This window comes from Erythrolamprus reginae, chromosome Z (genome assembly GCF_031021105.1).
Source record: "Erythrolamprus reginae isolate rEryReg1 chromosome Z, rEryReg1.hap1, whole genome shotgun sequence".
Taxonomy (NCBI): Eukaryota; Metazoa; Chordata; class Lepidosauria; order Squamata; family Dipsadidae; genus Erythrolamprus; species Erythrolamprus reginae.
Genome location: NC_091963.1, coordinates 25,533,091 through 25,546,885, shown reverse-complemented (window position 1 = coordinate 25,546,885; position 13,795 = coordinate 25,533,091). Strand labels below are relative to the sequence as shown.

The window sequence follows — 13,795 nt, the reverse complement described above, 5'->3', positions numbered from 1 at the left end:
ATACATGAATAACTGTTCTAAAAACTGGAGCATCTATGACCATATAGATTTATATCAAATAAGCAAAATCAGATTTTCACATGCTAATTTTTTCTCTGGAATAATTCATTCTAAGAGTATTTTTTTCTCTATACCCCCCCCCCAAAACCCCCTCCATTTTTTGAACAGTTCTTTATCACAACATATGTTCTTTAATATCATATTTTGTCAATTCAGAATACAAATCCTCCCAAAGCAGCTAACAAACAATATAAACGATCAGGAATAACAATATAACAGTTATCTTATTTTTAATAATGGAAGTAAGTACATATTTTAAATAAAGCTCTTACTCAATAGTCATAAATGTGAACTCGACTTTCTTGGTTTTTTCCCCTTGAAAACATTAAAAGCTAAGAAAGTCCAGTTGCTTTTGGAAAAGCACCTTTGGGACACTATTGCTTGGATGATTGAGAATCTCCATAGATATAGATCCTCACTCAGTAAAAGCATTGTTTAACTGTATAAAAATGCAAATGCCAGACACTTAAGAATGTACTTTCGTATGTTTAGTAAAAAGTAGCTTTCTTCTCTTCTTTCCCCCCAACTTCCCGGCAAACTTTTATGTGCAGGTTGCTTTGGATGAATCTAATGAACGAACAAGGAAGTGGATTTTCCAGCAGAAAATGGGACAAGCCGAAACAAAAGAATTATCTTACTCTTCCCTAATGGGCATTGGAGGAATAGGAGGAGGAGGAGATGCCTCCAGACAATCTCAAGACCATGAGATGATTCGGCAGAAGCTCAAAAATGTGTTTTCCAAGTTGAAACACTTGGCCAATAAAGCTGCCTGCAGGTTAGATATATTTATTTTTAATAGCAATACAGTGATGAAAAACCTGTACCTAATGTGGTTTATTACAATTTAGGAGTATGTGATATGAGAATTAGGAAGCCAGGTTATGGGGTAGTATAAAGTTGTAAATAAAAGTAACAATTTCTAAAGGAAAACTTAATTTTTTTTACAGTATTAAGCCAAAACTATAGTTGTATCATTTACTTTTTATTATTTTACGTTTTGCATTTAAAATTATGACCATAGATAACAGTCTGTGGATTTATTTATAATTGTAATCCTTGTTCTATAATAACTAACATTATTATTGAACCTCTGGCATATATAATCTGTGATAGACATAGAATAATCATGACGGTAGAAAAGGGAAAATAATGATTATGTGTATTTCATGATCAATTGTGCTACACAAGTGTCATATTTTTTTTAATTCCAGATTATCCTTTGAAAATTCAGATGATGAAGACTTAATTGGAATAGAAACTGACATTGAAGAAGTTCTATTAAAATTGCAAGTGCTCTCTGACTTATATAGCCTGGAGGTAATGTTCAGGGAGAGGGTGCAGAAATACCTACTTAAGCCTATTTTTAAGATTGAAAATTATTTATTTAAATTAAATTAGTCTGTGCATATTTGCAAGCATAAGATAACTTCTGTTTTCCTGTTTTAAAACATATGTACTGTTTTTAGCATTGTAATTTGGAAGAGTGCAATTGGGTTTTTAAATTCTAAAACTAGAATTTTAAATAAGTTCTGTCTTTTTGTTAAGTAATCCAGACAATTTACAATGAATCCAAATACATAAATCAAAGTGCAGTCTTCCATGGAAGATCTTATCTAAAAAGAAGCAATATATTTTGAATGCAATATAAATATGCAAAATATTTGTGATTTCATTTGGCTTCCATTTCTTAGAAAACAGTATTGCAGTATGTTTCCTAATTGCAGATGAGTTCAAGCTATTTTCAGCTGCTTTACTTGCTATTTTTTTCCTACATAGATTAATTCAGATTCCCCATCTTCAGCCTCATTGACTGAAAGACTGCTAAAACAAAATGCTGAATTGACTGGGTATGTCAGTACATTGAGTGAGGAGAAGAACAACATGAGGAACACAGTCATGAAATTGGAGGAGGAACTTAGAAGATATCAATGCACAAGATCTTGTGGAGACTCAGTACGTTTTTTCCATTTTTTGAAACTGTATCAGTTTCCAATCCATTCTAAGTACTTATCTATTTGGACAGACTCAAATAACTACAATCCCAATGTAAATATGAAATACAGTGATCCCTCGATTTTTGCGATCTTGATCTTCGCAAAACGCTATATCGCGATTTTTTCCCACCCGATGACGTCACTCCCTTCCTTTCTCATCTTTCTTTCTCTCTCTCTTTCTCTATCTTGCTTCTTCCTCTCTCACACTCTCTTCCTCCCTCTCTCATCTCTTTCTTTCCTTCTCTCTCTTTCTCTATCTCTTCCCCTCTTGCTGGCAGGCGGCGGGCGGGCGAGCAGGGCATCAGCGAGGAGCCGGGGTTTCCTCTTTGCGTGGGTGGCTGGGAAACCCCAATCTTCGTCTGCTCGCTGCTGCTGCGCCAAGCAGATCAGCTGCTGGGCGGCCGAAGGAACCTTCCCTGGGTCTTCCCCCTCTTGCTGGCGGGCGGGCGAGCGGCGGGCATCAGCGAGGAGCCGGGGTTTCCCCTTTGCATGCGGGGAAACCCCGATTCGGCTCCTCACTGCTGCTGCGCTACCGAGCAGATCAGCTGCTGGGCGGCCGAAGGAACCTTCCCTGGGTCTTCCCGGCCGCCCACGCAAAGGGGAAACCCCGGCTCCTCGCTGATGCCCGCCGCTCGCCCGCCAGCAAGAGGGGGAAGACCCAGGGAAGGTTCCTTCGGCCGCCCAGCAGCTGATCTGCTCGGTAGCGCAGCAGCAGCGAGGAGCCGAATCGGGGTTTCCCCTTTGCGTGGGCGGCGGGGAACGCAAACTCCACCATCTACGCATGCGCGGCCATATAAAAAAAGGGTGCGCATGCGCAGATGGTGTTTTTACTTCCGCAACCCTACATCGCGAATAATCGATTATCGCGAGGGGTCTTGGAACGGAACCCTCGCGATAATAGAGGGATCACTGTATTTCATTTAACCTACAGCTATTTAAAAAATGAAACAGGCTAATGGTGGATTTCCTTCCAGTGAAAATAATTTAAAGGGATTTCATTTTTAGGATTTCCTTTTGATTTCCGCAGTATAAAAATAATACGTTTTTCTTTTAATATTTGTATTTTAGATCTTATGCATATAAAAAGTAACTTATTTTTAACTGGATATGTAACTCAGTACTTAGATGGAAATCCTATGCAGACTCCATAGTGAGGAAGCAGTGGTTGCTACTTAAGAACATTCACTTTTGCATACAATTGCTTATACTTGGACTAATTTTCACAGATAATCATTTTACAGTAATAGGTAATCAATCTTCAGAAGCATAATGGGTAGGCAAGACTTGCCTTATGTTGCACCCATGCACAATATATAAGAGGCAAATATGTTTAAGTTGCAGAGTTCAGCATTAAGGTTTTTTTATCTTAAGGATAATGATTACTAACACCTATTTGAATATTTATTCAGCCAATGAAAACGAGGCCAGAAAACATTTAGGGAAAATCTGTACAAAATGTACTATAGATGGCACCTCCCTCCAGCAACACTAGCACAAATGTATACTGGATAAATCCACAATGTTGGAGATGCAAGAAACACACGGGGACTTATTATCACATTTGGTGGACTTGCCCAAAAATAAAGAAATTTTGGATTAAAATACAAAATTGGTTAACGGATATATTTCAAATTAAAATAAATAGAAGACCTGAAGCGTTCCTTTTAGGAATTATAGATAAAAAAATAGACAAAAATAAGTATTACCTAATGATACATATACTAACTGCAACTAGGATGGCGGTAGCCCAATGCTGGAAACAATCTAACCCACCGGAAGACTTGCTAATAATTTTAAAAAATTTGGATTGTGCAGAACTTGATGCTTTAACCCTTAAATTAAAAAATAAAGAAGACTCCGATTATTATAAAAAATGGAACTCTTTTTATGATTGGTTTAAGAGGAGAAATAAAAGGTTAAATTAAAATACGATAATAACAATATGTTAAGACGTGTGTTTATTGACAGAAAGATTAGATATGATATATATACAATTGTTTTGTGAAGACAAAATCTTTATGAAATTAAATTAATTAACAAAGAGTATACAGAAGGCGGCTAAGAAAATAATAACGACAAAGAAGACATTGATAACCAAAAGGAATAATAGTGAATACTGACTGTTCTTTTCACCAGAAAATAATTTGATATTAGAAAGGATTGTATTTTTTCACCTCACATGAGGATACTGATGAGATATTTTTTTTGTTATTTGTTTACTGTTGTTATTGTTGTAATTGTTCATTGTATATTTTTTGTTGTTGTTGTTTGTTTTTGTTTGTATCTTTTCCTTTTTTTGTATACAGTGAACCCTCGATCATCGCGAGGGTTCCGTTCCAGGACCCCAAGCGATGATCGATTTTTCGCGAAGTAGCGGTGCGGAAGTAAAAACACCATCTGCGCATGTGCAGATGGTGTTTTTACTTCCACCACCGCCCGCCCTTCGCCCGCCCACCCCGTTGCTCGCGCCTGGGGTTTCCTGGGGAGCGGAGCCGGGGTGTCCCCAAGCGCGCGCGCATTGCTGGGGCCGCTTCCCAGCTGGGGAGCGGAGCCGGGGTTTCTCCAAGCGCGCGCGCATTGCTGGGGCCGCTCCCCAGCTGGGGAGCGGATCTGGGGTTTCCCCAAGCGCGCGCGCGTTGCTGGGGCCGCTCCCCAGCTGGGGAGTGGATCTGGGATTTCCCCAAGCGCGCGCGCGTTGCTGGGGCCGCTTCCCAGCTGGGGAGCGGCCCCAGCAACGCGCGCGCGCTTGGAGAAACCCCGGCTCCGCTCCCCAGCTGGGGAGCGGCCCCAGCAACGTGCACGCGCTTGGGGAAACCCCAGATCCGCTCCCCAGCTGGGAAGCGGAGCTAGGCTGCCCCAAGCTCGCGCGCGCCGCACGCCCGCCCACGCTGTTGCCGGCTCCGCTCCCCAGCTGGGAAGCGGAGCTAGGCTGCCCCAAGCTTGCGCGCGCCGCCCGCCCGCCCACGCTGTTGCCGGCTCCGCTTCCCAGCTGGGAAGCGGAGCTAGGGTGCCCCAAGCTCGCGCGCGCCGCCCGCCCGCCCACGCTGTTGCCGGCTCCGCTTCCCAGCTGGGAAGCGGAGCTAGGCTGCCCCAAGCTCACGCGCGCCGCTCGCCTGCCCACGCTGTTGCCGGCTCCGCTTCCCAGCTGGGAAGCGGAGCTAGGCTGCCCCAAGCTCGCGCGCGCCGCCCGCCCGCCCGCCCACGCTGTTGCCGGCTCCGCTTCCCAGCTGGGAAGCGGAGCTAGGGTGCCCCAAGCTCGCGCTCCAGCCCACCGCCGCTGGGGTCTTACCGGGGCAAGAGGGGGAAGACCCAGGGAAGCCTCTGCCCGGCGGGGAAACTCCACCATCTACGCATGCGTGGAAGGGCACGCATGCGCAGATGGTGGAGTTTACTTCCGGGTTGAAAACTAGCGAAATAGCCCTTTCGCGATCCTTGAGGACGCGAAACTCGAGGGTTCACTGTATTGCAAATGTGCAAATGTATATATGTTTTTGGTTATGCTTTTTAATACAATTTAATAAAAATTACTTTTAAAATAATAATAATAAAAAAAAGATAATGAAGCCAGAAAGAATCAGCAAGATATTTCTATAAATACTTACTTGATTATTGTACACAATTTGGCTGGGTACATTATATTCGTTATTTTCTCTTATTAACAATGAATAGGTTTTAGTTACTACAAATTAATTGGAATGCTTCTTTGTGTTCCTTTTGAAATTTCTCAAGACTTTTAGACAGTCATTACATAATGGAAGAAATGTTGATGCACTGATGGCTTCTGAAAAAGAAATCTGGCATAAAGAAAAATTAAGTCTTCAACGGTCCCTGAAGCAGGCAGAAGCCGAATTGGCCAAACTGAAAGCAGAACTAAGAAATGAGGCTTTCTTGAGAGAATTGGGATCAGATTCTGAAAATGCAGCTTTAAAGGTAAAAAACTTTATCTTTACTTCTTACTTCTTGTCGTCGTCCCCCCCCTCCCTGTTATATGCTATGTTCTTACTGGTTTCCATTAAACCAGCTTTATCTTAACCACTTATTGGTCCATTTTTTTCTGTCATTAGACGATGCAGTTTTGCTTTTTATGGCAATCTGAAATCAAATGATCCAAATCTTATTTGCCTCAATTTAGCTGATAAGGACTAAGGAAGAGGAACAATTCCACAACCAAATATAGGCCAATATTTCCTATAGAATCTCACAAATTTGGTAGCAAAATCTTGAACTTCGGTGCCATCTGTTTTTACTCAATTGAAGTTTTGAAGATATAAAAAATGGGAACCATTCTAATTTTCATTCCTTCTGAAATCTAGTATAAAATTATCTGAAAGTTCTTTGTCTTGTTCCTTTTTGTGATATGACTGCATCAGTTAAAGATGTTGTGTAGCCCACTAGCAACAGAGAGACCTGAATTAAATCCTTCTCCCTGGACTATGCCTGGACTAAATTGAAGGAATAATCAACTTCCCACATCTAGCTGATTTTCAGAAGGCAGTATTTGCCCACTTATGATTGGAAATTTCATGCATCCATGCTGTATTACTAAAGCTAGCCACTCAGAAGAATAACATAAATTAGATAATTTATCTAATAACATAAATTATCATCAATCTCACTTTGTTTTATTAGATGATAAAGTGGCCTTAATACCATAAAGTAAACTTCAGATCGTGCAGAATGCAGCTGCGAGAGCTATCATGGGCTTTCCCAAAAATGCCCATGTAACACCAACACTCCGCAGTCTGCATTGGTTGCCGATCAGTTTCCGGTCACAATTCAAAGTGTTGGTCATTACCTATAAAGCCCTTTATGGCACCGGACCAGGGTATCTACGAGACCGCCTTCTGCCGCACGAATCCCAGCAACCGGTTAGGTCCCATAGAGTGGGCCTCCTCCAGGTCCCGTCAACAAAACAATGTCGCTTGGCGGGGCCCAGGGGAAAAGCCTTCTCTGTGGCGGCCCCGACCCTCTGGAACCAACTCCCCCCAGAGATTAGAATTGCCCCCACCCTCCTTGCCTTTCGTAAGCTCCTTAAAACCCACCTCTGTCGTCAGGCATGGGGGAATTGAGACATTCTTTCCCCCTAAGCCTTTATAATTTATGCATGTCATGTTTGTTTGTAGGGATGTTTGGTTTTATAATAAGGGTATTTTAGTTGTTTTTAGTATTGGATTTGCATGATGTTTTTTATTACTGTTGTTAGCCGCCCCGAGTCTACGGAGAGGGGCGGCATACAAATCCAATAAATAATAATAATAATAATAATAATAATAATAATGTAACAACAACTTTATTAGTCTTTATTCACAAGACTGAAAGTTTCCATTTGTCTACAAACCAAAAAGCATGATTGGATGTAGCCCTTCACAATGTGTCATTTCTCTCTGTATTTAATTTCTACTCTAGAGAGTTTATGGAAGATACCTGAGAGCAGAGAGCTTTCGGAAGGCTCTCATCTATCAAAAGAAATATTTGCTGCTCTTACTGGGTGGGTTTCAGGAGTGTGAAGAAGCCACTTTAACTCTTATTGCAAGGATGGGTGGACAGCCTTCCTATACTCAACTGGAGGTCATTACACACCATTCAAAAAGTTTTACCCGATTTCGCTCAGCTGCTAGAGTGCTAATTGCAATTTCAAGGTAAGACATAAAAGATTCAATTCTTTCTTTAATAAGAAATATATTAGTCTGCTTATGTATGTAAAATGGTAAAATGCTGAAAACAAGGTCCTTATTTAAAACAAGATCCTTCTATCTAGGAAACTATTCCCCAAAGCACATAGAGAATACGTATTTAGAAAGCAAATAAGGACCCAGTAAATTAAGAAATTGATTATATTCTAGCAGATATAATTTCACATATATGGACATGAAATGTATTACTTATTATTGATTTTTTTATATCAGATGTCCTAAATACTACAACATATTTCCCTTTATTATAAATGCAGAATGAAGTTCCTAGTTCGAAGATGGAAACGAGTTACTGGTTATCATTTAATTGGTGTCAACAGAGATAGTTATAGTCAGAACACAGGTAAGTATTTTAATGGGCTCCACTATGGTCGTAAGTCAAATATTACATGTATGTAAGAACATGGCGTCTGTTGTAAGGTTCAATTTCAGATATCCTCTGAACAAAAAGAATGAAATATCACCACATATTCCTTGTTTCATATGATATTACCTAAAAGTCATTTCACCAGGAAATGGCAACCTTTTAAGACTTTCAGATTTAATTAATTTTAATTGAATTTTGTAGTGTTTATTGCTCTATATTGTATTGTAAAAAAATTTGATACCTATTGCTACTTGAATTAGAAGTTATCTATGTTTATTCTTTCCAAAATGCTAAGGAATTTTTTAAAAAAATGGCTAACAGTAGTAATCATTGAAGGCATGATTAATAAAATCTTATACTCTCATTGTTCTTGTATCTGTGCCAAAAAAATTCTCAAAAAAAATTGAGAATTTGTCAAAATATGTACAGGTTCTTAACAAAAACAGTCTCCGCCTTCCAAATATTAAACAAAGCTGCTTGAGTTCTAAAATAAGGTTATTTTTGTTTCTTGTGTAGGTAGCGAGTTACCATCCGATTCATTTTCTGGTAGTCTGGAACTTTGTGGAGAACATAGAGCTACTTCTTATAGATCCAGGTCGGAACTGGACTCTATCAGATCTCCTTTTTCTTATCAGCATAGGTAAATATTGATCTATGCTCATTGCCTACATTTCAAATACCAGGTTGCTAGACCATAAAATGCTGTTGACATAGCAATTTATTAGCTCTCCAAAAGCACATGCTTGGTGACTCTGGAAATTGAATGCTAGAAATATTTTAATATGAATCTTTCCAACTCAGCTTATAGTTTTTATTGGTTTGCAAAGTAATGTTTGAAACCTGAACAGGGAAAATATATTCTTTTCCCCAAGTATATTATGAAACTGTTGTGTTCCATTATATATCATTTATGTACATCTCAGGCCTGTGCTGAATTGGACCAGATATTCTACCGTATTTGATTTATGGTAGAATTCCTGTATGCTAACAGGTTCTCCAACATTATCTTATTTTGCGTTACTAAAAGTAGTTTATGAAGATTGGGAAATTCTTCATAGAAATATATATAACTCAGCAAAAGGAGCAGCAATCAAAACTAAATCAGCACAACTCTTTGTTTTGTAGGAAAGTATTTTCATAAGATGTATTAGTTATCTGCAGTATTTTTAAATACTGGAAACTTTTGGAAATAATACTGTCTTGACAAAATATATTTAGTGAATATTACTGAACTGTGGAAATGCTATTTTATAAGCTAGTGTATTTTATGGATGTGATGGCTCACTGGTTAAAGACCTAAGCTTATCAGCTGGAAAGCTGACAGCTTAGGTTCAAGACCCAAGCTCCACATACTGGAATGAGCTCCCATTATCTGCCCTGGCTCCTGCCCACTTAGCCGTTGGAAAGCATGTAAATGCAAATAGATTAATAGATACTAAATTCGATGGGAAATTAACAACATTCTATGCACCTTTGGCATATAACCATCCTGGTGAGATTACTACCAAAATACACCAAATAATGGAAGTGAGCATCAGTTCCTAGAGTTGGTCACAATTGTCAGGGAAAGCTTTATCTTATTAGTGTATTTATCAGTTGAAAAACTGATTAGTCAACAGCAAGAACTTCAAAGTGCAGTTGAAATAATTGTGGACTACAGTACTTTTCAATGTAACCTGCCTCTATTTCCTTTGTTGAATCTTTAATTGCAATGCTTTTTTAAAGATACATATCAATGAGGCCAAGTAAGGATTTGTTTAAAGTTAATGGACAGGAAAAATACCTGGCAAGTTTAAATTGAAAGATTGTCTTTCTTCAGGGCAATACCATACATAATATATTTATTTTTCTAATATCTAGGAAACGTGATTATTTTTAGTAATTCATAAACTGCCAGCTATTTTGCAGATTTTTTTTTCCCTAAAGATTTGAGGGGTTTTTGACATCTTCACTTATCAGTCTTTCACAGCAATAACTCAAGATTTGTTTCTCTTTTCTAAGGTATCAGGGCAACAATACTGATTTCAGCCCAGTTTCCCCTGCATGTAATCAGCTTCAGAATTATGATCCTGATAGAGCTTTAACAGATTATATTAATCGCCTGGAGTCCCTACAGAGACGACTTGGCAATGTACAGCCAGGTAGATATTACTGTTCCTTTAGTTACTGTTTCCTTATCTGGTATTCAGACGAATGAATGAATGAATGAATGAATGAATGAATAATTTCTACTCTATGTAGTCTTCAACTTAGTTTATTTAGTGACTGTTCAAAGTTACAACGGCCCTGAAAAATGTCATATGACAGTTTTTCACATTTACAGCCATTGCAGATTACCTGATGAAAATTTGGCTGTTTAGCAACTAGCTCATATTTATGACAGGTGCAACATCCAGGGTCCTCTGAGTACCTTTTGAGACCTTCTTGCAAGCAAAGTCAATGGAGAAGGCAGATTCATTTAACAATAGTTACTAATTTTAACAACTGCAGTAATTCACTTAACAACTGTGGCAAGAAAGATCATAAAAATAGGGAAAACCTCACTTAATAACTGTTTATTTAGCAAAAGAATGTTAGCTAAATGAATAATAATAATAATAATAATTTCTTAGATTTGTATGCCGCCCCTCTCTGAAGACTTATGACTTGCGGTCATAAGCTGAGCAGCCATGTATTGGTGCTTTCAGTCGTTACTATATTGATTGTACAAGGTCTCTTAAGATTCTGAGTCTATTTCTTTCTGCCCCACAGCATCTGCTTCACAAACTCAGCTGCATTCTGCTCTCCGAAGATAATCTTTGAAATATTTTTTGCCACCAATAGCAACATCAAATGAAATGCCTTCTGCAAATTATCCTGCTGCTGTGCTTTTGTACAATGTTGTGGGACCAACATAAACACAGTTCAACAATTGTATGCAGCTCACCTTGCTGGCATCACACAAAGATTAGAAGTTATGTATATAGGCACTTTTTTGTGGTTGTTTGAGCCTGATTACTAAATCTCATGTATATTTGTGGAATGCTAATTTAAACACTTAAATTATTGAAGTGTGTATTTATCAAATGGGTAAGAGGGTGAAACCTTAAGTATTGAGATTTCTGAATGCATAGGAGCACAATCCTGCCCCCCCCTCCCCCATCCCACAATAAGGTCTAAGTGAAGGACTTTTCACAATTTTATTCTATTTGCTACTGGCATCGCAGAGAGAAATATCACTTCTTAGAGACCTATTTTTGTACAGGTAGAACTCTGCGATTTTATGGTTATTTTATCAAAGTGCTGATATAAAGATGATTGCATCATTTTAATATGTATCTGAAACTGTTTTTAAATAATTAAAATGATTAAAAATAATGAAAAAGCTTACTTGTATTGACATCTACATTTATCAGACTTTCACAGCAAAAACTCAACTTCTAAGTTGTTCAGGCACCATCCTTGTTACTATTCTTGACAGCTTTTTCACTCAGTTGCTCAGCAAGGATGTTTGTGGCAACCATTCCTCCTTTAGAATTGAGTAATTCCTGGTTGCTATTTCTACTGTGCAAATTTTGTTAGAATTATCTGAGTGTACATGAGTGTATTATTTCATTGCTTATCCTAGGGAGGCAGCAACCTCTCAGTTGCATTGAGATCTATTGTGAGACTTGAGCTTCGGCTGCATCAGGCAGTTTAACATTGTTGCCTTTTGAGGGGAGCCGTTCAAAGCGTATGGCATTGTCATCACTCAAACTGACTGGAAATTGACTGTCTTCCCCTGATCAGCTGATAACATCCAAAGTCTTCAGTTCTTCCTGACAGCCACCTGGGTTGTCGGAACTGTGATCTCAGTGCGGCTCACATAGTCAGCAGTTATGGTCATTTTGGAAGTCCCAAGAGCCATTTTCAAGGCTTTGTTTGAAACTGAAGATTGCCACTCTTTTTCAACTTCCTACTAAATTGTGTGGTGCCTTCCAAAACACCCAGGGATTGATTGGTTGGTTGGTTGGTTGGTTGGTTGGTTGGTTGGTTGGTTGGTTGGTGATCTAGCAGAGACTTTGCATCCAGAGGATTGTCACTCCAAACAGTCACTAAAACAGGCTCATCAAGCAGCTGCATGGGCGATTCTCACCTTCACTATGGTGTCCTTTTTCTCCCGAACATCTCATCTGGCTTTGTCAAATCCAGGAGAGGAGCCTGCTGACACTCATCTAAAGCAGGACATTCATAAATTAATTGCTACAGTGGATACTTTAAATGTGGCCCAGTTTGCTTCGAAGTCCATGGGAGCATTGGTAGCAGTATAGTGGGTGCTCTGGCTTAAAAACTCACAAATGGCAGTTAGTAACTGCTACTTTTGCTGGAGATCGCTTGTTTGGGGATTGTTTGGAGTCGTTATTAACAGAGCCCAAGGATTACAGAAAGATCCTTCCATGACCAGGATCGCAGACCATGATTTGCCGATCTACTATGCCTATCAGTGTTTCTGCCCTGGACATTCCATCAGAGCAAAATATCCCTCAGCTAGGGGTCCACCCAAACTCAGTGGCTCAAACTGACCACCTGGTGCTTCAGTGGATCACGGAGACAAGACAATCTATCTTCCAGAGTCAACAGCACCATATAGGCATCACAGAGACCATCCACTAGCCACATTTTTGGTACCACTTGGAGGACCTTTTGCAGGTGATGTGATAAGGTGGACATAAGTGGGATAAGGTGTTCCCACTTTAGTTACCAATGTCCTCTAATTTCTTCAGGATAGTTTGGACTGGGGACTTAGCCCTAATACCTTATGGTGACAGGTGGCGACATTGCTGTGAGTTTTGTCTTGTGGCAGAAAAGAATCCTTAACTTTAAATCCAAATATTTGCAGTTTTCTATGGGGCACTTCTAACATTGCTCTTCCGGTCATACATCAATATCTAACCTGTGATCTCCCAAAGATCCTGGATTCCCTGGTGGGTCCTTCATACAAACCACTTCAAGTTTCCAGCTTGTAAGGTGACATCTTTGGTGGCCATTACATCAGCCAGGAGGGTGTCCAAGCTAGCTGTCTTGTCGGTCAGAACTGATATGTATGTGTTTCATAGGACAAGGTGTTCCTACAATTGGACTCGGTTTTTCTGCTTAAAGTGAATACATGGTTCCATCGAATGCAGGAAATTATCCTTCCAAATTTTTGTCCTCAGCTAGTCCACCCTTCCGAAAAACGCTGACACAAACTCGTGCAACAAGCATTATGTATCTAAATAGGACTCAAGCGTTCTGCAAGTCTGAATCTCTTTTTATATCATTTCAGCCATCATCAATAGCCATAAGGTGACACTGTCCATGATAGGCTGATATGCTTGACCATAGCTGGGGCATATGAACTTCACTCGCAGCTGGTGTCACGAATCACTGCTGTCAATGAGTGCAACCTCAGCTGCATGAGCACAAGCATCTCTTGAAGACGTTTGTCAAGTTGTGACTTGGTTGTCTCCGTCATTATAAGGTTAATGTTTTCACTTCGGCCAGGGCTTCATTTGGTAGGAGAGTGCTGCGGCAGGTTATTCAGACCTAGACTCAGCAATAGTCCTTGCAACCAGTAGCACTGCTCGTTTGAATAGCCAACCTTGGTATGTCCCTTTCCAGAATGCTATATCCATCAAGAGGGAGAAGGGGCACTAGTCTTTGTTCACTCAGAATGGTGGATA

General features: G+C 39.8%; 1 protein-coding gene across 1 annotated transcript in view; it reads left to right on the top strand.

Annotated features, from left to right (window-relative positions):
* AKAP9 (A-kinase anchoring protein 9) overlaps window positions 1-11,478 on the top strand; it is a 59,028-nt gene extending 47,550 nt beyond the window's left edge. The window contains exons 21-29 of the mRNA XM_070728146.1: window positions 612-835; window positions 1,272-1,377; window positions 1,837-2,013; window positions 5,784-5,984; window positions 7,461-7,693; window positions 8,005-8,090; window positions 8,631-8,754; window positions 10,116-10,255; window positions 10,866-11,478. Coding sequence (XP_070584247.1) covers window positions 612-835; window positions 1,272-1,377; window positions 1,837-2,013; window positions 5,784-5,984; window positions 7,461-7,693; window positions 8,005-8,090; window positions 8,631-8,754; window positions 10,116-10,255; window positions 10,866-10,909 — 1,335 coding nt within the window. The 3' untranslated portion in view covers window positions 10,910-11,478. The remainder of the gene's footprint in view (window positions 1-611; window positions 836-1,271; window positions 1,378-1,836; window positions 2,014-5,783; window positions 5,985-7,460; window positions 7,694-8,004; window positions 8,091-8,630; window positions 8,755-10,115; window positions 10,256-10,865) is intronic.
* Window positions 11,479-13,795: the final 2,317 nt, after the last annotated feature.